Source organism: Thunnus albacares, chromosome 5 (genome assembly GCF_914725855.1).
Source record: "Thunnus albacares chromosome 5, fThuAlb1.1, whole genome shotgun sequence".
In the NCBI taxonomy this organism is placed as follows: domain Eukaryota; kingdom Metazoa; phylum Chordata; class Actinopteri; order Scombriformes; family Scombridae; genus Thunnus; species Thunnus albacares.
The window spans coordinates 13,033,567-13,060,435 of record NC_058110.1 but is presented as its reverse complement, the minus strand read 5'-3'; the positions used below and the strand labels follow the sequence as shown (position 1 = coordinate 13,060,435).

General features: G+C 40.8%; 2 protein-coding genes across 2 annotated transcripts; one reads left to right on the top strand and one right to left on the bottom strand.

The window, feature by feature from the left end:
• Window positions 1–953: 953 nt before the first annotated feature.
• actr5 (actin related protein 5) lies at window positions 954–8,077 on the bottom strand. Its single transcript, XM_044352748.1, has 9 exons — window positions 7,668–8,077; window positions 6,014–6,252; window positions 5,636–5,805; window positions 5,326–5,543; window positions 4,393–4,557; window positions 3,714–3,818; window positions 3,364–3,503; window positions 2,755–2,887; window positions 954–1,964 (listed from the first exon to the last, which is right to left on the bottom strand). Exons 1-9 carry the CDS (start codon window positions 8,049–8,051, stop codon window positions 1,629–1,631), a joined length of 1,890 nt encoding a protein of 629 aa, XP_044208683.1. The 5' UTR covers window positions 8,052–8,077; the 3' UTR covers window positions 954–1,628.
• Window positions 8,078–22,964: 14,887 nt separating this feature from the next.
• On the top strand, window positions 22,965–26,573 carry LOC122981877 (vesicular inhibitory amino acid transporter-like). The gene is made up of 2 exons (XM_044350663.1): window positions 22,965–23,766; window positions 24,528–26,573. Exons 1-2 carry the CDS (start codon window positions 23,386–23,388, stop codon window positions 25,713–25,715), a joined length of 1,569 nt encoding a protein of 522 aa, XP_044206598.1. The 5' UTR covers window positions 22,965–23,385; the 3' UTR covers window positions 25,716–26,573.
• Window positions 26,574–26,869: the final 296 nt, after the last annotated feature.

The window sequence follows — 26,869 nt, the reverse complement described above, 5'->3', positions numbered from 1 at the left end:
CTGGCATTTACAGTAAACCACAAAATCAGCTTTTAATATTATTAGGAAAGAACAGAACAAAACCTACATGTGTCTCTTCTTAAAGCTGCACATAAGCTCCTCAGAGAAACTTTAAAACCCTTTAAATCTACTGGAACAGACTATTAATGAGGCCAGTCTAATATTATTAGATATTCTGACTGAGAAAAAACAAAAAGTAGTAGCTCAGTTGGCACCGACTGACTGAACAGTTAGATTTTGTGTTCATCTGTGCCATCTAGTGGTGCAACACTCCACTGCAACTTTTATATATGTTCTGTATTTAAAGCCACCTGAACAAACACAAAACATTTCTCACTAAGATCTTGTGATCTCCGTCCATGCAGATATTTTTGGTTTCATTTGTCTTTCTCTGAGATTTCTGAGCTGCTTCCTACTGAAGAAACAAGTGTTTGACTGCTTCTTCTTTGGATTATCCAGAGTAGAGCTGAAATGACTAATCGATTGACAGAAAACTTACCATCACCTAATTTGGTAACTGATTAATAGTTTCAGTCATTTATCAAGAAGAAAAATACAAAAATACAATACTGATCCCATCTTCGCCAATGTTAGGATTTTCTTGGTTTTATAAAATTGTAAATTGAAAATCTTCAGGTTTTAACTGAACATTTACTCTATTAACTTAATTAATAAAAAAAAAATAATCTGTAATGAAAATAAATGTTAGTCGCAGCCCTAATCGAGAGTAACAGGGACATTGTTTCTGTAAAGTCACGTCCTTCACCTGCAACGTGTCGGTGGCAGAAATCTGGACAGATAAACTAAAACAACAGAACTATGTGTACAGCTTTATAACACTAGAGATATGTGAGAATATGTTTGTTGTTCTGTGTGTGAAACAAACCTTGAACTGATTTGAAAGAGAAATATAGTGAAAGAAGAAAAAAAAAGATAAGTGAAGAAAAGATAAATATTGGAGACTGAATCAAATTTTCTTCTCAAGCAGTCATTCAATCAAATGCAAACAGCTGTTTCCTTCAGTGAAAATATAAAAAACATACAAACAACAAATTCTATTTACATAATAAAACATGAAATAAACTCATTGGACCTTTGCAGACAATTCATTTGATGACCATTCAATATGAACAATCAAAACTGTATTTGCAACAGGAAGTTGCAAAATTCACAGAACAAGAACACGATTAAAGGAGAAATCCACAACATAACACCCACTGCTAATGAACCTTATATTTCAGGCCTATATTGTTGTTTAACGATGTATTTTCTAATTTCCACAGAGAACTGCTTCATTGTAGACGATGTAATGTCACACCGCGATATTTCATTTCCAGTTACAATCAAAAATTTTCAGTTCAAGTCGCCTGAAACATCAAACGGTAAACACTGACTTTTTGTGTCAGTCCCTTTGCTATAACTTGACACATTGCTCTCCAGGGCTTTCTGAAAGGCATTCTGGGAAACATGAGAAGTCGCTTACTGAAATAAGTTGAACAAAAGTGAGTAAAAAGACAAAAGAACAAAAGAAAATAATTCTTGGAATTAACTGAACGTCAGAGTCTGATGAGAAACACGCCTGATGGTGGATTTTTCCTTTACATGTTGAATTCACTGATTCTCTCAGTTTAGGAGGTAACCATAGCAACATCAGCAGCAACAGCAGAACAGGAGACAGTCGGAGCAGATGTAACCGTGGTGACGGCTGCGGTAGCTCCTGTTGAAGTCTGCGTGGTAACAGAAGGCTCGGCGGGACGAGCAGGAACCGGTTTGGCAATCTTCATGGGAATGAAGAGGTTAGAGGCACAGTGCTCGCTCAGGTATTCGCCTCCTTTCTCCTCGTAGTCCTGCCTGCTGATCCATCCCTCTGCTGCCCCGCCTCCCCCACCTGCAGGCGGATGCTCCAAGGCCCAGTCTCTGGCCCCGTACCAGGCGTCCAGGGCCGGCCGCGACGCCATGGTCACCTGGGAAGGATTCAAAGTCAGGGTTCAAGACGGCATGTGTATTTACAAGTGTGTTACCTCCAGATTATCTTTACAACCCAGCTGAGAAGTATTTGGACAGTTACATAAATATTTCTCTTCCTAAATATTTGTCACCTTTAAACAGATTTTTATCTCAATTTACTTTATTGTTTTTATATCTTTAAAATGTTTTTATCTGAGTGTCAATGTATTTAGATTTATAGGAGACCTGTGTTTACAAGTCTTGGGGACAACTACTGCATGTGTGAAAAAAGTTAAGTCTTTTGTGGGGGAGCTGCTTGAAGTCTGAGAAGGTGCCTCAAATGACGTCACTTGAATCGGTGTCGTTTATAACTATCCATCGTAAAAACCTACAAACTAATCTGACTGTGTCAGAATAGGTCGGTCAATGTGGGATAACAGTCATTTAAGTAAATTAATCAATCAAACTTTACTTGCATAAAACCTTTAGTGCAGGTTAGCGCAATTCAAAGTGCATTAAAGGATTAAAGGATAATTTATGCTCTATGTAAACAAAATGTAATCAGATCTTCCCATTTTCAGGTTTAGTAAAATGTTTGTGATGAATTAGAAAAACTGCAGGTGGAAAACGTTTTGTGGCCTCATAAAGAATTCAAATCTCAACCATATATAATCAAACATGAACATTTTTCAAAAATGTATATAACATTTTACACACAAATTCTGAAACACGTGAAGAGGGATGTGATTCAGAACGACAAGGTTTGGTACTTTGGTCTGGAGGGTTTACAAAGGATGTGAGCTGCACCTTAAAGTGTGACTGGAACGGCCTCATGGCCCGCAGTTCTCGCTCCACTCTCTCCTTCATCCCGCTGTACTGCATGTTCCCTCCGGTCAGAAACACATTGCTCACCAGCGCCTCCTGCTGCTCTGGAGTGTACCTGTACATGGTGCAAAGGAAAGAGTTGAAACCCTTTATATAATTTCATAAAAAGGAAATAACTCAAGTTAATTGAAGACAAAATATCTTAAAGGTGCAGTGTGTAGAATTCAGTGGCATCTAGCAGAACGGACCTGGCAGAATTGGAATATAATATTCATAAGTATGTTTTAATTAGTGCATAATGACCGACAAACCAATCACTGGCTCTAAAGAGGGTCTTTTTTGCATTTGTTGCAAGTTTCACAGCCACTGTAGGTTCTCCTACTCTTTTGGAGGGGCGGTGTATTCATTTTGTTGCAATCTGCAACCTCACTGCCACTAAATCTTACACACTGGTCCTTTAAACGATGCTAAAAAAGATGCTATAATTCTGTAATGACAGCAAAAAGGCAAGAAGAGAGAGTACGTGTGATTACATGATTGTGTGCATGTACACCTTTGTCTTTATTGCACTTTGCTTGATTGTATCATTACCTGGCCAGGACATAGTGCAGCGTCTCCATAAGTCCCATCTGGTCCTCTCCGGACAGCGAGGGCTGGAAGAGGATCTCTGGACACCGCAGACGCTCCGTCCCCACAAACAGCTGGTGGTACTCCGCCATGTTGAACACCGGCTAGAGTGTGTGACAAGTTGACACAAATGTTTCAGCTCATGAGCAAAGTTAGCTAGTTTAATTTCTGCTCTGGCACAAAAATATCACACAGAAGAAAACATTTTCTTACACACATCCTGCTACATATTCAACTGGCAGATAATTGCCTGCACAGCCTTAATGAGGAGCTAAATATCTGTCTGGGAAGTCCCAGTCTCTCAGCCCCACTACCTGAGCCACATTAGCGGGTTTTTCTGGCAGCGTGTCCTCGGGGAAGTCAGGATCCATCAGCGCCACTCCGTCTCCCTCCTCCATGGGCTGCTCCAGCTCAGACACCTGGCAGAGAGCGACAGAAGAGCCTCAGGCTTCATGTCAGCCGCAGCACATCCACTGCAGCAAACAAGCACAGATCCACAAGAGCCCCGCAGCACACTCACGGTAATGACATGTAGACCTAATTAATCATTGGTTCATTTGAATACGGCTCTTCAGTTAATCAGCTGCTGTCATTTCTTCTGTGAGGGAGACAGTCTAGTTTGAGCACTTTGCTTCCAAGTTAGTGGTGCCAACTGAACCCAGCTTACAACCAAATCACACAGTACGTATACAGAAACTCTACTTATAAAACACAATCATACACTTAAGTTATATATATTTTAGAACGTATTAATAAAGTGCTAGAACAGATTTGTTTTATGCAAATAAATTCTAAACAATTCTCCATCTTGAGAATTAATTAAGTTAAGTTTTCAGTAGAACAGAGATGATTATGCATTAATTGTTTTCGCATTAATTAGTGTGCTGCTAGAGAAAACTTTTGACTCTTTTTAACTATCTAAATGCTTCAAAATCTGGACACAGAACTTACAAGATTTCAACAAATAAAAAAAAATGTTCCTAACTCTCCCACCTCCGTCTTCCCCTCTGCTCCGTCGCTGTGCAGCAGTTTCTGTCTGCCCTGCTCCACGGCCAGCTGCAGCTTGTTGATGTACGACTGCAGCTCCTCAGCTGAGTCCATGTTGAGCTCCACCAGGCTCTTATGAAACTGATCCAACAGGCCGTCCTCCAGCAGCTCCTGCACACACAGACGTTACAGTTTGTTATTTAGTACTTTGGATGTTTTCTATGCTTATTGTTGAGGAGGGAACACAAACATTTGAGTTGCTTGAAACTGTTATTTTTTAGGGTTAAAGTTAAGTTTGTAATTATCAACACAAATCTTGTTGTGATGTCACAAACATGCTCATGAGTACGCCCCTTTAACTCAGGTTTAAGGTTTCAACTAGGGCCCGACTGATACTAGATTTTTGGGGCCGATACCAATACCGATATCGATATATTGGCCGATAATCTTATATATACAGAACATATACATAAAGACACATTTAATAATCAAATGTCATTATTAAACACTTGTGACAAAGATATGTAATGGAGACATGATATTTTACAGTTTAACAATAAACTTTATTGTATAAAATGACATCAGCGCACTGAAACAGTAACTGAGAATTTAATAATTATAAATTACTATAAATAAAAAACAGAACAAAAAAAACATATGTATGTATATACTAAACTTGAATTAACAAAAAAGATACATTTTTTAAAAAAAAGGATATTGTTTCTAAAATATTGGACAATATATACGCCGATACTAATATATCTGTGATAGGCCAATATCGGTTGACCAAAATATCTGTCAGGCTCTAGTTTCAACTAGAGCTCAAAGAAAAACTCATTTTTGACTGGAGGGGACCTTTAAGTCTTACACATGTGAAATACTATTAGAAAACCAAAAGGGCTTTAATATGAGGTATAAATGATGCAATAGTTTTCTTACCTGTACAGCCATAAGTCTGTCCAGCCTCTCTTGATCCTGTTGCAGTTTCTCTTCCCGGCGGCGAGCATTGATCTCCTGAAGCCGTCGTAGCTGCTGAGCTCGTCTCTCTTGCCTCTCCTCCACGCTCACGCAGCCGCCCGGTACCTTGCCCGAGAAGGGAAGTTGCATACGGTGAACCTCGCGCTCATAAAACTCTGGGCTGCGCCACTTTTCCAGCTCTGTGGAAAACACAACACAGTGGGAATGTGAATTAAAGAGAGAGGGAAGGAAGAAAGGATGCATGCGTCTCCATGGCTCCTACGTACTGTACCTTCATGATAATCCACAGCAGTGTAGCTGTGTTCATGCAGTAGTTCCTCCATGCGGCTGAGCGTGATGGCGGCGAGGTGACCTGGGTATTTCAGCTGGAGGAGGCGCTGCAGGTAGGATGCTGCCTGACTCCCAGCCACGTTCACACGCTTACAGTTGACTGCATCCAACCTTGAGTCAAAACCAGATCAAAATTATATTCTACAGAACAAACTGTGTGTATGATTGTATTAATGAGTGAAAAAACAACCAGGAAAAAGACACAGAGAAGGAGAACTTAATAGAAAATGGGAAGGTGTGTCAAAACTTTTGACCAGTACTGCATAAAACGAGAGCTGATACAAAACAGAAGCAGTCGTCTGCATCTGTGGAGCCTCACCTGCCGTTGATAACCGGCAGGATGTGCGAGCAGTGGTATCCTGACGACAGAACGATGCCAGTGTGCGGAGGCTGGAGGTTCCTTTGAGTGTTATTGTGGTAGAAACTGTACAAGCCGTCCACGCCGTAGGAGACGTGTGGGACCTGGTAGCACTCGAACAGCAACTCTGACATCATCTGCCGACAGTGAAGCGGGTTGCAGGGCGCTTCTGTCAGCACGATGGGATGGTCAATGCGGCCCTGCAGAAGGAACGTAACGCTGATTGGTCAACTGGTCGTCATCATGAGCCAATATCACACAGCGTATAAGAAATGGCAAAACATCACCCGTGTAAAATGACTGTACTGAAGCCACAACACAAGAGAAACATTTTGTAGTTACAGTCACAGAAAAAGTCACCAGTGAAACAGATTTAATAAATGATAAGCATGCCTGGCACCTTAAAATTTAAATGAAATCAAAAATCTACTTAAAGAAAAAATAATTAGAGGCCTTTTCTCCCAGTTGTGACTTTCATATCTCTTAATTGTGACTCACCTTGTCTCTTATTTTTGAGAAAAGGTTAAGTTTGAGACATGGTGAGATGTTACTGTCACTGAGTAATGTGGTTGCTTTCATCATAGGTGTGACCTTGAGTGAATAACCAATAAAATGTCCAGATGACATTAAAACTAACATTTTGATTCAACAGATCTATCTGGATCTGTAGAGAGCGTTTTTGTTTGAAGAATAATTTTCACAGACAGCTGAGATGCTTCGTCAGCACTGCAACGTACAAGCTAGTGGACAGTTGAGAAAACGGTCATCCCTGCTGTTAATAGATAGTTTAGATCTGTTGAGCTGATTTGACTCCTTCCTTACTGTTGTATTTACACGATTAGGTGCATTGACGTTACTGATTATGAGCAGGTCTTAAAGGACGACTTCACAGTTTTTCAAGTCTGTCTTAAAACAACAGTCAGAAGCCCAAATGAACATTTAAATAGGTTTTCCTCTCTGTAATCACTCCTCCTGTTCATTCTGACCATTAGAAGATCCTTGCTGTAAGCCTCACTGTGTGGAAGAGACTGGGATCGTTATTTTATGTGTGAATCAAACATTGCTTTCCTAACTTTGTAAAACAAAATGTATCAAATAAATACATGGTATCGGGTCAGTATCGGACCAATGTCCGATATCAGTAGCAGTATTGGTGCATCTCTGTTGTATATGGATGAGTTGACACTAAAGAGAGTCTGATGTCGCTGCATCCGGTAAATGTGATGTCGATTAAAGCTGGATTACTTATGAAGGAGAAAAAACTGTATTTTCTGGAAAACAACTTGATTTTATTGGGTAAACACTTAATTCAGAGATGTAAATATTTAAAGGTGAAGCCACATATCAACAGATGGAAGAATGAAGTCAGGCTGTTTGCAAAATCTCTTCAACTCATGACGGACAGAAACAACCTGAAACTTTTTTCTTTATTGGATTTGTTTATGCTGCTTGAATAGATCATCACTCTTTTTAAATTCACGCTTAAACGTGCTTTTTTTTCTTTTAATATGTCATTTATTTGTCCTGTTTCGACACAAATGTACGTTTTGTATTACTGAAATATGCCATGAAGGTTTGTAATTGAAGTTTATACAATACGAAAGTCAAGGCTGACCTCTGAGGTGATGCCCAGATGTGTGAACACATAGTCGAAGATCAGCTCCTGGATCTCGAAGTTGACCACCACGTTTCGGTCGAACTGGCTCTTCAGCAGCCACCGTAGAGGCTCTAGGTTGGGGATGTCGTTACCGATCTGCGTGTCGCTGCGGGCGGCGCCTCTGCTGCGCGCCGCCACCGACCTGAAGAGAAGCCGCGGAGCTCCGACCTCCTCCGCCGGAGCCGCCCAGTCGGCCCGGGTCTGGAAGGAGCCGTTATCGATCACTATCGGGACTGGTGTGGGGGTCAGGTAGCGGGCGGGAAGCTCGAAAATCGGATCGGGAGAAGTTTTACAGTCTTGAAATGAGAAGATTTGACACACCGGCTCCTCTTTGGAAGCCATTTTGGAGGTGTGTCACTGCAAAATACCACCGAGTAGAAACTTGTTGCCGCCGACTTAAAGTTCCCAACGATTTCAACAGACAGACACTGAATCTGTATTGTAGAGTCCATAAAGTTGTGTACTTAGTACAAAATCAGGACGAATTAAAGTGATGTGGGACAATTTTTGCAATTGGAACTTCAGCGAGATTTTTATTTTGTTACAAGACTCACCCCTGAATAACTATTGGTATTGCAACACTTTGAAATAAAATGTTTTGACTTCAGCGTTGCAAAATCCATTTAATATTCCTAATATTTCCTTAAAATACTAATATTAGAATTCTAATCTTAACATTACTGATACATATTGTCTGTAACAAAGGTTTATAATAGTAATTTACTGTTTAAAGTTACCCTCCACTCAAAAATATGTTTTTCTTCTTATAGTTGGAGGTTTGAGCTTCACTGTGCAGAATGATGTATGTGCAGAGTTTGACACTAGAAGCCGTTTTCACATTCATCTGCTGAAAGTAGAAAGTTTCTCTGGGCTCACTGAAAATATGATTTTAAGGGGCGGCCTCCGAGCCTGATATGTGACATCTCAACTAGTTTGGAGCCGATCCTGGTCCAATATTCAACTTATAAAAGTGTGATGTGGAAACTTGAAGCCTCCTGTGCACAAACACTGAGAATGGACTTTATAGTGAGGTAGGAGACATCTTGTGTCCAACAGGAAAAGATCCTGACATTTTAATAAGGGTGAAAGAGTAAATGTCATTTTAAGGACTTTAACAAGATAAAATGAACTATTTTTGTGGAAAAACCACATCAGAAACAAATTATAATTCAAAGAGTATTTTATATTGATCTTAAAACATGTCTGGAGGGGATCTTTAAGTATTTGCATTACAGTGTTAATTTTGTAATAAAATACCCTCCTTTAACCACCAGAGGTCGTACTCCTCTCAATGTAAACTCAAGTCCTTCTGTAATGAGTCTCATTTTTTTTCATGGTGGATTCTGGGTAGGTAAACTCTCAAATGGGGCAGCTATATCATTTAAGTCATATTGTATATAAGCATAATTTAACTGTATAAAAGATATTCAATAAAATTAAGTTGTGTTTGGCCAGTCAGTACTAATGTAAGCTGCGCAGCAACATTTTATTCAAACAAAGTTGATTTTTAATTCTAGAGAACCCAAAGTTTCCATCTGATGGAATGACGCAGCCATAAAAAAAATTTATCCAAACAGCCATTTCCATTTTTTATGCGAACAATACAAAATTATGTTGAAAGTCTCACTGTAATTTCCTTATAATCCCTCATCACGCTCACCTTGACCTTTGGGTCAACTGTTATGTTTACTAGAGATGTATGAATCCATTTTGAAGCTACATTTAAACCATATGAGCAGACGTTTTCCCTCAGGCCCTGAGATCCCTGATTTCCTTCTGTCTGCCATCCTGTTACTCTCAGCTGACCGGGTAAAGCCTCAGCTGGTAATGTGGGACACCTGCATGAGAACTACTGTACTGTACGTCCCAGTCGGCTTCAGTTCAGACTATTCATACAATGAGCATGTCACTGTTTCGCTCTGTGATTTCGATTATAAAAACATGTTTCAATTCAATATGATTCAAGTTTTATTTGTATAGCATCACCTCACACAAAGGCAGTTCAAAGTGCTTCACATAATATAATAATACAGCAGAAAATGTTGCTTATATACACAAATATCCACACATTCATGTACATACATACAGACAGATTATGTGCACTGTCTTATATTTGTTATGGCTGAGTGCAGAATGAGAGACTTGGTGTCTTCTTACTCTTGTGTCAGCATAATCACCAGCAATACAAACAAAGATGAAGCTGTAATTCAGCCTTCAACCTCAAAACTCAGCGGATAAAGACGCTGGTGGAGATAGAGTTATGAATGGACAAAGGGCAACTGTGTATTAATTAAAAGACAACTGTTGGAGTGATTAATATGGGATGAATGTGACGCATGTGGCTGTATGTACAAATACTGACACTGAACTTCATACAGTATCTCTTCAGCCTAGCAAACTGGGTAATCCATATTTGTAAATGTGAACTGGTTATTGCAATAAAACTGAAACTGAAAGAAAACTTGCTCTCTGTGAATTCATCTTAAAATTTCCACGACAACAAACATACAGAGTTCCTAAAAGAAAATGCTTGACTGAATAGGAAGGTCTTTAATTTGCTGTTAAAAGAACACAGAGTCACAGCAAGTCTAAGATCAGCAGGCAAACTGTTCCATTCTTTAGGTGCATAAAAGCTAAATGTTATCTCACAAGCCTTTGAAAATGCTTTAGGCATGTGGAGATCACCATTTTGTGATTTGAGAGATCTGCTGGGATTGTATACTGACTAGTGCAGTGCCCATTCAAAACATGCCTTGAATTAAATTTATTAAAGCATTAAATTTATTAATATTTATCATGAAGCATGTCCAAATTGCACCAAATTCGACACTGCACTCCCTTTTTTCCCCAGCAATGCACCTGCCAAGTGAGGAGTTAATCCGATGAACATTTCAAGAGATACACGAAGGACATACAGACACACAGACAGAGATTCCTTGCTTCAGTAGATAGACTAGTGCCAGCTGATGCTAGCATTTCTGCAAGCTCAAGTGCTTTGTGTCGATCTCAAAGTGAATAAATGCTGCGCCCATAAACACAAACTGCTTTGCTGGCTCTGTTTTGTTATAAGTTAGATATTTATTTTATTTATTTATTAGTTTATTTATCAGGGACGATGTAAAAAACATTGTAACAGGTTAAAATAACATAAAACAGATGTGTTGCACAGGATTTCTAGACAAAGCTAATTTGTGACCCCTGTCCCTGGTTAGGCTTTTCTACATAATAATAGTCATAACATATCATTACCAGAAATACATTAAATAGAGCTCATAATGAATAGTGACATTCTCAATAACAACATTATTTACTTCACATAATAATCAATTTACATGTGTTGTGTATGTGTGCATGTTTGTATGTTCCCTAATTCCTCGTAATGATGTGTATATGTGTATAATGTTTATAGGTGTGTGTGTGTACATGCATAGTCTTTATGTATGTTTGTTTATTTATATGTATCTGTTCCTCTATGTGTGTGTACAAGTGCATGATCATTGATCAATGATCGCAGGTTTGGTTTTCCTTCAGCCAGTGTTTCACCTTTTCATTAAACGTTTTCAGATAAGTATGTGTTGTTATGTCTGTTGGTAGGGCTTCCAAACATGTCTCCCTCAAAACATTTGAGTTGGGAGTCCAAAATGACACCTAAGAATTTAAAATCACTCACTTCTTTCCTCTTGATCTATTGTTGGATAGACTTTGTGCAATTGCAAATTGGGTGCATATTAATCTATTTGTTTTCATGCAATTCCAATTCTAGCAGAGTTTTTCTTCCAAAACATAGATAGTCCTGAAAGCCAGAAATACCATGTCTGGGAATCAGTCAAACAACAAATAACCGTTGAGAACTCCTGCAACTTCAGTGCGGTATTTATATATTTTTTATTAAATTATAGAACATATAGAACATATTCATACTGTCTGATGAAAAATAACTACAGTGCCTTATGTGAAGCAGAATTCATCCAAAAGTCAAAGACCTCTGTGTGCATAGCGGCGTTCAGATACATTACTGTTTGCTATAGAAACAGGCAGGTTTACTGCCTGAAGAGAAAAGACTTTGTTTGCTATGTGATTTAGGTGAGACTGAGAACTAAGTCCATTTGATTTTTTATTATGGTTTTATATTATGATTTAAGGGCAACACTAATCTCTGATGAATTTTTCTGGATGATTATATGATAAATAAAACTTGAGCTGTGTTTCAGGAAGGGAACCTTTTGTGTGGCTGATTTTATTTGTAGAGGTTGGTACAGACGACAACGTTTTTTGTTTGTAATGTAATGTGAGTTAGTTAGTTAGTGTCTTGTAAGTCCACATTGTCCAAGCTGGTTAAGCAGCTATTTAGATAACAGACGACAATATATACAGTTTGCTGGTAATACATCTGTGTATGAAAATTGAATGTGGAGTCACACAAGGGTTGGTTTTGGGGCCTAAACTCTTTATTGTTTCTATCAACGACATATGTGAAGTGGAAGACATTGCAGTTTGTTTTGTTTGCAGATTTTTTTTATTTTTTTTTAGTTCGGGTGATGAATCAAAAGCTTTAGCAGAGAACATTGTAAATGAGATATATATGGGAGAAAACCCCCAGAGTCCCACAGAATGAACCCATAAAAATGCAGGAGGGACGAGGCAGGGATCTTATTTGTTGGCAGCTTCACTATAAGAAAGAAAGAAGCTTGACTTTCTTATAGTAAAGTTGCAATGCAGCCCCGATGCCCCTCTCATCAGCCCAGATGTTTAGTTTAGTGCAGCCGCACTTCCAGCACACTTGTTGGCCCCAGTACCCCTCTGGTCAGTCAGGACTCATCTCTGGCCGAGTACTGGGACCCCTGGTTCACCCCCTCAATGTGTTCTTAAACACCATCGATGTTCCTTATATACTCATTTTTTTGTTTTGTGGTACAGTTCTCCAATTGTTTGTCTGTTTGTTTCTGTTTGTCTCTTGCAGCTTTGTTGACATGTTGCCTCTTTATCCACTTTGACAGCTTTGTATCCTTTTTGTTGGCCTTGAATTAAGGACTTCCTGAGCTCATAATGGCTTCATAATTGCTGGCTGAGATGTGTCCTGACACCATGGAACTGAGCCTGTTGAGAAGAGTGTGGTACTCGCGCAGGAGGCCCTCCCTCTTGTGGCAAGTCGTTCTCATAGTGTAAAACTTGTCCAGCCAAGGTTTTACGCTTTCGTAATCTGCTGTCATGTCCTGGATTTTGCCCTCGAGGTAACGACAGTCAGCCATATTAGCATGATGTTGGTTTTTCAGCATATGATACTGAGCCCTCATTTGGCCTTCGTCTTTCAGTTTGTCAGTCAACTGCTGAACTTCTTGCTGCAGGTTGGCACGGCGTTTGCTTAGGACTTTGTGTTGTTCTTGTCTTGTTTTATATTTCTCTTGCAACTGATCGTACGTATAGATTTTTTGAAGGAGGTCCTGAACCCTCTGTTGCAGGATGTCGTTCTGCTGGCTCAGGCTTTTGCACTCCGTTTTTATTGCCTTGTATTCCTCCTCCAATGTTTCTCGGTCCTGAAATCTCCTGTGAATTCCAACAATTTCTTGCTCGAGAATTCGATTCTTTTGGACCATCTTTTGTCTCTCGTCTTCTTCAGACTTGCATTTTTCCTCCAGGGCTATTTGACTCTGAAGTTTTATGTGCAGCTCTTGAGCCTTTTTCTGAAGCTTTTTGTTTAATTCAGTTGCTGCTTTTCTCTTAGCTTTCAGCTCTTTATATTTCTCTTCTACATCTCGGCTGTTGGCAAGCCTGAGGTTGAGCTCATCTATTTGGTGAGCCAAGACCCTGTTCTGCTGGTCCATGGCTTCAGTCTCTCCACGAACCTTGCAGAACTTGAAGAGGAGACTTCTTTGTCCCTGTGTGTTGTTGTCAAGGAGGGGGGCCTTGTTGCCTTCAAACTCCTTAGGAATGGTCTGTTTACGTTGAAACATTTCTTTCATTTCAAACATGTCTTCGTTCTTGTCTTCTTCTGTGTGCCACTGTATTTAATGTGCTCTGTATATGGCGAGCTGGTTTATGAGTATCAACACAACGCAGTGAAGGTGTTCTAACAATGTTAGAATGCTGGATGTTGGATGTTCAGAGGCCGAAATGTTGTGTCCACAAACATCAGTCCTTTGATGTTTGTGACATCAAGAGTGACATCACATTCTAAATGACATTTTGTCTTGAAAAAACAGAATGTGATGTCATAGTGACATCACATACCAGCCATCACTGTCAGACCACAGAATTTGAGGTTGCTATGACTCCCACATTGATTGACAGGTCTGTTAAATCCTGATGACGTCATCAGGGCAGTTTAACTGAGCGGGCTCGTACCTTTGTCCCTCTCAGCAAGTCAGAACCCAGAAGCCCCGCCCCGCTGTGATGTGACAGTGTTTGTATCAAACAGCCCCCGCTGCACTCAGACACAGAGGTGAGCAGCTCGCTGTTCACTTGTTTATTCACAGTTTATTAATATTAAACGTGTCACATGTCCAAATTGCACCAAAAGATCGTCTGTCTCCACAGTAAATCACCTGTTGAGTGTTTTATGGTTGTTTATTTGTGCTTTAGAATCTAACTGCTGTGAAACAATCAGAAAATAATGTATTTCTGTCATTCACAGGCTTTTTCTCTCTCAGAGAAAACTTTCCATCCTTTCTCTCTGTTGCTCGCTTGCATTTTTTTTTTAAATGACTCAGGAAACCCACAACAAAGCCTAACTTTTAACATTATTAAACGAAGAGAGATGTCATCCCCTCCTCTTTCTCATAGCAGGGTTGTACAGCCCTGATCATGACATGCTGTAGCAGAGCTCAGAAGCCCCACCCCGTGGCTGATGGCTTGTTTATTTAGAATTTAAATTGATTAATATTTGTCCAAATTGCACCAAATTCGACACGGCACTCATACAGACATACAGACAGCTTTAGTTGATAGACAGCATGTCTGATATGTGCTGTGGAGCCAGACTATTAAGTGCTCTGTACACCATGAGGAGGATTTTGAATTATATTCTGAAGACAATAGATAGCCAATGAAGATTTCAGAGGACTGGAGTTATGTGGTCTGATTTTTTTGTCCTAGTTTGAACTGGATAATTGATTAAAACAATAGCCATATATTCCAACTCCCCCTAAGATATCAGTGTGACGTACAGAAGCCTGCAGTCAGCAAAGGAACAAATGTACCAGGAGAAAAACTGCTGGTTACAATTTCATTTTCATTTAAAGTTACCTTTTAGGAAATAATATAATAGTTCTTTATTTATTTGTTGAATACTTATTTATTTACTTTTTTTCTATTTCATGATGCATTTATTCAATGTAGATTGATGCCAGAGATAAATCTGATATGTATCAACAAAACTAGGATCTACAGCCATGCTAGCACCAATGGCGTCGAGTAGATGTTGAGATATTTGACAGAATAAGTGAAAACTTTAACCTGCTGGTGGCAGGTGAGGAAAAGTGAGAGGAGGACCAACATCTCTAAAAATCATCCTCCAGGGACTCTGAAAGTGGTCCAACCAACAAATGGACATCCCATAGAGCCATGCCACTAGCATCATAACAGTTTTAACCATTGGTGACGTAAGCATCTATTTCTGTGAATCCGTGCCAAGCTGCTTTTGTTCTTGTCTAGTTTTGTACATTAAGAGAATAATATCACACAACAACTTACTCACAGATTTGTAGCCACTGCAGATGTGGAGAGAAAACTGGAATAAACACAACAATGAAAGAAGATTTCACACAAACTGGCAAAGTCTTATTGTTGGTTAAACCGCTTCAGTGCTGCAAGATTAATTTTTATCTTTGGGTCCAACTTTTAAACTCTAATAAAGATTCCAAAGAGGCCAAATATGGCTTATGACATGTAACGTATAATGTATGCATTAGTTTATATGAAAAAAGACATAATTTCCGTGATGTAATGGTGTTGTATTCTTGGGTTTGATGGAAAGTGTGTGAGTATTGTATTGAAATATAACAAGCAAATATTGCAAAAAATCTTGTCCTATGATTTCTGCTGTTCTGATTAAATATTGTTATTGTTTGTTTTTTGTTTGTTTGTTTGTTTGTTTATAATATCACCATTATTTAACCTTCAGGGTCTGCTGGCCAGAATTACATGGATTCAACAATAGAGGACGTGTTTTGTTCTAGATTGAGTGGGTTTATTTCCTGGATAGCACAGACATTTTGGAGCAGAATGAAGAGGATGACGGAAGGAAAGTGTGTGTGTGTGTGTGTGTGTGTGTGTGTGTGTGTGTGTGTGTGTGTGTGGGTGGAGGGTTACTGTATGAACCTTGATGGTGTGTCACTGAAGCACGAGCACAGTTCACTGCTCACGCACAAAGCTCTAAGTGACTGCCGTCCCCCTCCTCCTGATGCTAATAAGCAGATCTGGGTCAGCTCACCCTCTCAAACACACACACACATGGTTACATACCCACTGGTAAGACACACACACACACACAATCATATCCACACTATTCACACACACCCACCCACCCACACACACACACACATACATGCACATACGGTCACAAACTCATACAAATACACCCCCATCAACTTTCCTCTCTCTCTCTCACACACACACTAGTGTCCATCCCTCCCAGGAGGCAAGACGTGACATTGTGCCGCAGTCCGTGCGCGGTGCTTGCAGCTCTCTGCTTGTTGTGCTTGTCATCGAGGCAGCGGTGATGAGGCGCAGGGGAACTAATAGGCTACAAGCACTCTGGGACTGCCACGCGTGATGCCAAGCAGCCTCCATTTTGTGGAGGCACAAACAGACTGTTAGTTCCCACTGAGAGGGAGGGGATGGAGAGCTGAGGGAGAAATATAACGTTTGATAGGGTGTGTTCTTTCTTCATTTTGTTAATTTTTGTTAAGTTTTAAATATTAATTTGTTGTCCTTTTACTTTAATTTTGGGAGGTCCTCACTAACCTTGATGGGATTTAGAGGAGAAGTGAGTGTAAAATATAAATGTTAGATACAGAAAAATGTAGCAAAGGGCTTCAGAATAATAATGTACTGATTGGATAATTCCTTTATTGTATTTTTTATTTGTTTATTTATTTCTTTGTTTAAATTGTGGTCATTTTTTCAACCTTTTTATAGCTCTTTTTTTACTACCTTAGTGTCTTTTTTACATTAAAAATATTCTGCAGTAATGTGACAGTCAAATGCTTTTTTTGTGGAGGCAGAACAGATTCTGCATTATGCTGTTTTTGCAGAACGCTTTGAGGGGAAAAACATCTGTCAGTAAAGATTATGTGTGAAATAATGAATCACAACATTCTGGCATCATTTCCATTTAATATTTTAATTATTGTCTCTCACTGTTCACCTGTCATTAATGCCAAATTACTGCTATAACAAATTCATCTGTGAATGTGGGAGTGACCGGCTTAAAACAGGCAAGAGTGTGTGTGAAGGAATGACGGACGGAGGAAGAGAGCCCAGTTTACGTAACGACTCTGACTCTGAGCACTTCTGATATATCAGAGCCACACTGCGGACAAAACCCCCTGCAACCTCCGTGACTGTCCTCCGCACCCTGTCACGCCTGTATACACACACACACACACACACACATACACACACACACACACACACACACACACACACACACACACACACACACATACACATATTCTTCCTCTGTGAGACACACACTGTAACCTCTATCTCTTTGTCTTTCTCTCTCTCCCTCACAGACAAATACACACAGACACACAGACACACACAGACACACACACACACACACACACACACACACACACACACACACACACACACACACACACACACACACACACACACACGCACAATCGCCCCCACACACAGATTCTGTCACTACAGCTCTCTTCAGTCTCTGGCCCTGTAAGCCCAGCAGATCTTTTTGGGCCATAGAATGATTAATGTGTTTGTGCACCTGTCACTATTCATGCATTAATGTGTGTGTGTGTGTGTGTGTGTGTGTGTGTGTGTGTGTGTGTGTGTGTGTGTGTGTCTGTGTGTGTGTGTGTGTCTTGTTTAGTGGATGAATATGTCCGTACAGTCTCTTTAGAAGCATTTCAAACTGTATCCATGTTTGTTTTTTAAATGCCCTGCACACCCACACAGGTGTTTCCAATTAACTTATAATATTATAATATAATATACTTATAATTACACCTTTAGTCAGGTTGAGGTTGGGCGGAGCTACTTGAAGAATTGACTGTTTGCAAAACCCCGCCCCTGAACATCAATTGTCCAATCATAGCCACCATATGTGCATGGGGGCGCTAATACCTGGCATTTAAAGAGTTTTGAGGGTGGTGTCTTTCTTAAGCCTTTACAAAAACAACAACACAAGAGCCAAAGTGTGAGCATGGAATAAACTGTGTCAATACAAGTCAAACATTAGCATGCCTGGCCTCATAATACTGTACTTTAATACAATGGCTAACTAGCTCGATCCTGCAATACGAGAACAATGTCTTCATCAACTGGTGAGGATGATGACTTTGTGCCTGGGATAGAGCTTTAGCTTCAGTCTTTCAGCATTTTATAACAGGAACATTCAACAGAAACATTAAAAGTCAGTTGGAGATGGTGCCAACTCAAGGAAAAGATTATCTTATTATTTCAAAAATTACTATGAATCTTGAGTGATAAATCTGGCATCATTGACACTGTAAAGTGCATCACGTGCATCAAGCTTGACAGGTGTAGCAACAATAAGGGGCGAGGCTAATGGTATAAATTGTTCAGCCCCAATAGCTGCAACAAAACCAAAAGAGGGGTGAGAGTGAGATGTCAATCAAGCACAGTTTGTACACACCAGTCGGGGAGATGTCATAGGTGAACACACCTGTGTGGGTGTGTAGGGGCTTTTAGCCTTCTTGTCTAATTTTTTGCTCCACCTCCTCCCAAAACAGGTTAACAGGCTTTTTTGCCTTTATGTGCACCAAAGAGACTCATCCCTTTTGTCTGTTAGTTACAAAGATATCTCAAAACCCTGCAACACAGATTTCATTAAAATTTGGTGGAGACTAAGTAACAACTGATTTATTGTTGATGTGGATCAAGGTGGCCCCATCGATGTATTATAAGAACTGGACACAGGACTCCAAGATGGTCCCTATTCAGTGAAATGAAAATTGTTGGCAGAGCCAAAACAGTTTTCTAGCTTCAAGTTTACTTCAGTGTTGTGCATTTCTCCTGCTGCTCCCGCCCACTTGGTCCTCTTGGGCCCATATAAATACACAAGTTTTACAAATATGAAAGCCTTTATGAATAAAATATTAATAATTCAAAGCATATTATTTGGCCTTTTTGCAATTGACCTACCTATACAGATATCTATATTATAATGGAGGTCTATGCAGGACCACAAGTGGCCACTGGGACAAACTGGCAGCAGGACTGAGTGGCGGTGCCATATCTCTATTAACACATCAGTGGGTGACAATTACCATCTGGCCATTTATAAATCCCTTAAGAAGAAGCAGAGTCTTGTTTTCCTGAATGACTTTCTTCAGACTACAAGTGTAGGTTACATCCATTTATCCCTAAACAGATGTCTGACTTTCTTGATTTTTTTTTCTTGATTTTTGCAAAATAGTTTTCACTCCTCCAAGTTTCATCCAATCACCACATCGGATTAGATGGAATAAAGTTCCTCATTTATGTATCACCATTTTCTTAAAATCTTTTTTATTCTTGTAAGCGTTGCCTAATAGTACTTTTTCACATCAGACATTTGCTCTTGTCATAATAGGAAAATCACAGGTGTTATTATAACATTAACATGGCTCTGCTCTATTCAAGTGAGTCAGCCTGCACAACACCAGGACCCTGAAACTGAAGCAGCTAAATGGAATTCAGCCATCATTAATTTTCCTACTTGCACCTCTGCTTTTCCTACTGTGAGGTGTTAAAATGTCTGCTGTGAAACTAGCTTATTTCAGCAACTATTGGAGGGCAAAGTGCAACTGTAACCACTGAAACCAAATTGAGCTGACATGCTGCACGTATAATAACCAGAAGCGATCCTGGAAATGTTTTATTAACCTAGATGGTGCTACAGCAGCATGATGCCGTAAATCATTATTCAGGAGTCTGACTCACTATCAGTATTTCTATCAGTAATTTTTACTATTAATTATTTACTATCAGCTAATCAACATTACCTGATTATTATTAAAATTATTATTTCCTTTATTAGAAATAAAACACGATTGTGCAGCCTTGCTATAGAGACACGTGCTCTCTCACTGCTTTGTATCCAGTATTTTTCCTTTTCTTTTGTCACTCGTTACAATCAGAAAAAAGGTCTAGGCCTGGCTTAAATACTTTTAATTCTGCCACATTTAAGGCTTTCAGAGACAAAAAAAGAAAAAGACAACCTGTGCTGAGAAAATCTCTTTTCTCCAAAAATCTCAACATACACACACACACCCTGTCCAATTACTGTGACCATGGCAACTATCAGAGATTATTGCTCCCAGTCAGCACTGCACGGCTGTTAGACGAGGCTATAAGCCCCTCCGTATCTCAGGCCTCCACACACACACACACACACACACACACACACACACACACACACACACACACACACACACACACACACATCTAGTCTGAATTAATCCTTCTCTTTGTAGCCTTAGAAGCTAAATTGGTCGCCCCAGCAACCAATCTTAAAGCCCTTTCAGAGAAAAAAGGCACACTGGAAATCCATTTTGTCATGAGGAAGTAGCTCAGAAATACATCTATCATTTTGAACTGAATTTAATCTATATTGCTATATTTTAATAGGTATCTTTCACTTTTTCTAAACTATTTTATATTTCTGCCGCGTTATTTTTTTTTACATGTCTTTTTTCCACATTTCTCACTGGGATGTGGGAGCTGGTTTGCAGATTTTGGGTGAGGCTGCATGTATTTTGCGTGCTTGCGTTTTTGTGCGTGTGACATTTGCAGCCGATCCTCTGTCCCAGCGCCCGCGGTTTGTGTGCATGTGATGGGGGAGGGAGACAAGCCTCAAGGACTCTCCCTATTTCCTCACCACACACACACACACACACACACGCACGCACACAGGCACGCACACGTATGCACATACCCCCAGACATGGATGACACACACTCGCTAACAAACACTGTGTTGGCCTGAACACAAATAGCAGCTGGCAAAGCAGCTCAAGCCAAGCATGAAAATATGCACAACTTTCTCTGTCCTCTGGCTGGTGTCTAAATTTAGACCTCTAGTCCGTGTTTCGCTTTTTGTCTTGCGATGCTGCTCGTAAAATATTGTCTTGCATTTCATCTATTCTGCCTGATACACGACAGTTTTGATGTAACCAGCCTTAGGGGAAAAAATACAATTCGTTTACTTTACCAATCATTAATTAGCAGAAATGTCCGATGTTTTTTTTTCAAAGCTCATAAATGTGAGACAGTGACAGAAAAGCCTCTTCAGCCCTCCTGCCACACTGAGCTACATTTCTGCAAGCGGGATGCAAAAAATTTGATGACACTTTTGCTCAGCCGTGTCACGGCAGATTATGGAGGCAAAGACGAGGTGCTTCGTATTCCCGAGGATTAGAGCTGAAGTGGAGAAGAAATAACTCTCACTCTGAGATTTTTTTTTTCCCTGTGTGAAGATATTCAGAACATTTTACCCACTATAAGACGAGAATTAACTGAGCTAATAGATGGTGTGACCATTTTTTTCTTTAAATGAAATTTTAAAAAAGGCTGAGGAGGAGTCTGAGCCTTTTTTTTCTTTCTTTCTTTCTCTCTCTGTGTGTGGGGAGCTGTCCGTGGTGCTGCAGGCCATCTGCAGGATGTTCATCATATCAGCAACGAGTTGCCTCCTCCTGCAGCCTGCTCAGCATGCTCATCTGGAATCCAGCTGTTAAATGAGCAGGAAACTTAAAATCTGCAACTGCATGCAGAATAAATTCAAACGGACTCTGAGGAAATAGTGCAGCCGTTAATATACATGATTTAATATGAGGAGTGTTGTATAGAAATACATGGATTTTGTTTTAAGATGTATTGTCGATTCTGTTTTTTATTATCGAACGGAAATGTGTAAAGACAAAAATGATTGGATAATGCGTTAAAATATTTTCTATTGGAAAATATGTACTGTTTGTATGAACACTGTTTCATTTCTAAAGAAATATATTAAGTTGACAACGGAAATGAGGCCTTCGGTCTTTACATTACAGAAAATACCCGTTGGCTGCGTGCATGTGTGCACGACTGTGAGTTGTGTATCTCAGTCTACATGCTGCAGTTTGTGCTTCATTTCACACATTTAAGATTAACTTCGCGTTTGAAATAAAGACGAGCAGGTGAAATATTTTCTAACAAAAAAATAAATACAATAAAATGATTCTTTGAGCCAAAATCCTACGTCATATAGTTCATTTATATAGCCACAGCATTTTCCATACTGTAGATGCTGCAAACAACAACTGTACATCACTGTAAGAATTTACAATATTTTTTTATACAATACATTTGGATAAGTTGAGGCAAAAGGCCTGATATTTAGTATTTGTTTATCATACATGCCTGACGCCTGTTGTTTGTTGTTGTTTGTTGACGGCAGTGCCTGTCGACCTGTTGACAGAGAGCAGGTGAATGTTTATTCTCTTCATTCATTCATTCATAATGTCTGTAACACTGCTGCCTTTAAAGGACCGTTTTATCCTCGTGATCACTCTGCCGTTAAATAAAGTCCCGTGGAGAGGGTCAACCTCTCTCTCTCTCTCTCTCTCTCTCTCTCTCTCTCACACACACACACACACACACACACACGCACACACACCCACACATTCTCTCTCACACACATACAGTTGTGCAGTGCGCGTGCCGTTACACTGGCACTCTATGCGGACACGTGCACGCTCCTTTCTCTCCCTCTCTCTCTCGTGCACGCTGCTCTCTCTCTCCCTAAATTCAATTCAAAGGGTTTTATTGGCACGAAGGTTTCAAGAACAATGTTGCCAAAGCATCAACGTACAATTTCTCCAAATATTTGGACAGTAACCAATAACAGTAATATGATCGTTAACACGACGTAAAGATTGATACATATTATTTATATAAGCCTATACACAGTATATCCTCTGCATGTACTCGTGCACGCTCCTCTCTCTCTCTCTCTCTCTCTCTCTCTCTCCGTCTCTCTCTCTTTCTCTCTCTCTCTCTCTCTCTCTCTCTATCTCGTGCACGCTCGTCTCTCCCTCTCCTCGTGTGATGCGGTCACAGATTCCAGCGCTCGCGCTCTCACCACCGACCAACAAAACTGCTTGGGAAAAAATGATGCTAAATTGACTGTTCTTTCTAAACGACAAATGAGGACATATTTTCGTCTTGGTCTGTGTTTTGGGGAGTTTTTTCGTTGATGAAGGAGTGTTTATGAGGGAGTAATATGGATGAGCGAGCCAAGAAAAGCGGCTGAGGATTTTAACGGTGTGGGAGACACGGTTGGCTTTCTTCACCAGACATCGAAGAGGCAACAGGCATGACTTTACAGTAGCAATCTAAAAAAAAAAAACAACAACAAATAAATCGCCCTGCATGCATCTTCCTCTCTGCTTTTTACTCGGCAATAACATTTTTCAGTTGAATAGCGTCTTTTAATTCGGGTAAAGAAGATGGCTCACCTAATTCGACACAAGCTCAGCAACAAGCTGACCAATGCGGCCCACACGGTGTCCAACAAATCTCAGGCCAAGGTCAGCGGGGTGTTCGCCCGGCTGGGCTTCCAGGCCGCCACGGACGAGGAGGGTTTGGGCTTCGCTGAGTGCGACGACTTGGATTATGACTACAGGCAAGGGATGCAGATGGATGTCCTTCAGGGAGACGAGGAAGGGGGAGACGTGGAGGGAGAAGGGGAGCTTGATGGAGACAGCCACTACCAGAGGGACGGCACCGGTCCGAGGCCCTCGTCCCTGAAGACAGGAGGCTCCCTGGATGAGGACAAACCCAAAATCACGTCATGGGAAGCGGGCTGGAACGTCACCAACGCCATTCAGGTACACTGTGGTTACTGACATCGTGCATGTGTGGATGCAAAAATACCATGTGCTGCATGCATCAGGCCTGAGCCAAGAGTCACCTTGAAGATCTGTCATATTTTAAGATTTAGGCCTGAGCGAGAAGAAAGAGCGCAGAATTTCACACAATCCAGGATTGTAATAAATCAATACGCTCAACAAAGTCTACCAAAATTAATTTTGGCTGTTAAATATATTTAAAATTCTACTTTTTATTATAAATAAATGCAGGCTTAATTAAAAGGTTTTATTGATGGTTTGTGGGTGAACTCACTGGTGCAGTGGGTTTGGGAATTTATTTATTCAAATCCGTTTATCAGTGGAGCTGCAGGCAGGGCCTGTTGGTCTGTGATAGCCCCAAGGCTGGACGGACCCACGTGCTTATCACCGTCTCCATCAAATTGAAGTTTTGAACAAACGAATTTTAATTTTTTTTATTTTTAATCGTATTTTTAATGACCTAATTCCATTCCGTCTATAGGCAAAGGCCTGATTTTCAAGGGCGAGAAGAATGAGAAAATAATTGTGTGATGTAGACATTTGAAATTACTCAACTGTGGTAAATCTCATATTTCTGCGTTGCATGTCATTTTAATGTGCAAAAATATCGTTTTTTTGTCATTGTTATTATGTAAGCTGTGGGCCGTGTGAGCCAGTCATTGCACGCCTGGGCTGGCTCGGCCTGTCACTGCGATGTGGGCCTCGTCCATTACCACTCAGCTGCGCTTCTCTGTCCGCAGGGCATGTTCGTCCTCGGTCTGCCGTACGCCATCCTCCACGGCGGCTACCTCGGTCTCTTCCTCATTATCTTCGCGGCTGTGGTGTGCTGCTACACCGGAAAAATCCTCATCGCGTGTCTGTACGAGGAGAACGAGGACGGCATAAAAGTGCGCGTGAGGGAGTCCTATGTGGACATCGCCAACGCCTGCTGCGCGCCCCGCTTCCCCGCACTGGGCGGTCACGTTGTGAACGTGGCTCAGATCATCGAGCTGGTCATGACCTGTATTCTTTACGTCGTGGTCAGCGGAAACCTGATGTACAACAGTTTCCCGGGGTTCCCAGTCTCCCAGAAAGCCTGGTCCGTGGTGGCCACGGCCGCGCTCCTGCCGTGCGCCTTCCTGAAGAACCTCAAGGCCGTGTCCAAGTTCAGCTTCCTCTGCACCCTGGCTCACTTTGTCATCAACATCCTCGTGATCGCCTACTGCCTCTCCAGGGCGCGCGAGTGGGCCTGGGAGAAGGTCAAGTTTTATATCGATGTGAAGAAATTCCCCATCTCCATCGGCATCATCGTGTTCAGCTACACCTCCCAGATCTTCCTCCCGTCCCTGGAGGGAAACATGCAGAAGCCCAGCGAGTTCCACTGCATGATGGACTGGAGTCACATCTCTGCGTGCGTCCTCAAGGGCCTCTTCGCCCTGGTGGCCTACTTGACGTGGGCAGACGCCACCAAAGAGGTCATCACGGATAACCTGCCGTCAACCATCCGGGCTGTGGTGAACATCTTCCTCGTCGCTAAGGCGCTATTATCTTACCCGCTGCCGTTCTTTGCTGCAGTTGAGGTTCTGGAGAAATCCTTGTTCCAGGATGGCGGGAGAGCCATGTTCCCAGACTGCTACGGCCCCGGTGGGCAGTTAAAATCATGGGGTCTGGGCCTCCGAGTTCTCCTGGTGGTCTTCACCTTGCTCATGGCAGTGTTTGTCCCCCATTTCGCCCTCCTTATGGGTTTAACTGGGAGCCTCACCGGCGCCGGCCTGTGTTTCCTGTTGCCAAGCCTCTTCCACCTGAAGCTCCAGTGGAGGAATCTCCTGTGGCACCACGTGTTCTTCGACGTTGCCATTTTTGTTATTGGGGGCATTTGCGCCATATCTGGCTTCATCCACTCAGTCGAAGGGCTCATAGAGGCGTACAGGTACAATATCCACGACTGAGAGCTCCAGAGATGGCCTTTATTGAATGGTGATGTCCTAAAAATGCCGCAAATCTCCGGCAGGGTTGTCATGACGCAGACCTTATCAAAACATCATGTTGACCACTTGACATAGGAGCTCATGAGGAGGATTATTTGTGTGAAATGTAACATCTTTTTATTTTGCCTTCGTGATAATGTGCAATAATAAACTCTACAATCATAGTGTAAAGTAGTCTTCTCATTCCAGAAAACATGTTTTATTAACTGGACAGAGGGACACAACCTCCGCATGAAGAGGGGGGTGATTATATATGCGGGCATTAACAGGTCTGTCCAGGTATCAAGTCTTCATGCAAAAGTTGTCTAAGATCCAGTAAAAAAAATGGGTCTAACTGTGAGTGTGTACGTGTTTATATCTGGGGAATGAAATATGTGAAAAACATTGGAGTGAATATGTTATTACTGGTATTTGAGCTGCTAGATATATCATTAATCCCACTTCAGAGAAAATATAAGACAGAGGCTCCCATCAGATCAGATGGTGCTCTGTGGATTATAACAACCATGAATAACTTATGTGTAGTTGTTACAGATTTTTTTTCAGTTTCTTTCTGTTTTTGTGTTTTTATTTTCCATCTTATGCCTATAGTGGACCTTGTTTGTTTTCTTGGTGTATCAAGTGTCATTCTGGATGAAGTGAATTCAAAGTGCAAAGCAAGTGGGTCCTTAATTGTGTTAATATGAAAAATGTTTGTCTGATAATATTCTCTTCCTATTGAACTTGTTAATTGTGATTTAATGGAACTAATCATGGTGTGTGAGACAGAGTATTTGTTGAATTAAGAGATAAATAAATCAAATATTTTATGGCTGGTCATTCTAATGTTTCCTTGTACAATGAAATGCAGCCAGATATGAGTGAGAAAGTTTGTCAGTGTGACTTTCTCTTTCATTTTGAATGTTCTGGGCTTTGTTTAAACTTCCTCTTAAAAGGTGAATTAAGCTTCCCCTTTCTAAAAAAACAATGTTTTGAGTGTTCAAAGATAAGATGAGATCTTGCAGATGCAACGTTGTGGGGCTGAAACCTTTGCTAAGTAAATTAATTATTGATGGGGTGCAGCAGCCTGTTGGTACTCCTGTGAACTCAGAAAAAAACAGGACGTGGATTAAAGT

Excerpts from the sequence above, each read along its gene's own strand:
- actr5 (XM_044352748.1), bottom strand. The coding sequence starts at position 8,051 with ATGGCTTCCAAAGAGGAGCCGGTGTGTCAAATCTTCTCATTTCAAGAC. Across the intron at positions 6,253-7,667 it reads ATCTGGGCATCACCTCAGAG|GGCCGCATTGACCATCCCAT; the intron begins GTCAGCCTTGAC and ends TTCCTTCTGCAG. Across the intron at positions 3,819-4,392 it reads GAGCAGAGGGGAAGACGGAG|GTGTCTGAGCTGGAGCAGCC; the intron begins GTGGGAGAGTTA and ends GCTCTCTGCCAG.
- LOC122981877 (XM_044350663.1), top strand. The coding sequence starts at position 23,386 with ATGGCTCACCTAATTCGACACAAGCTCAGCAACAAGCTGACCAATGCG. Across the intron at positions 23,767-24,527 it reads ACGTCACCAACGCCATTCAG|GGCATGTTCGTCCTCGGTCT; the intron begins GTACACTGTGGT and ends CTCTGTCCGCAG.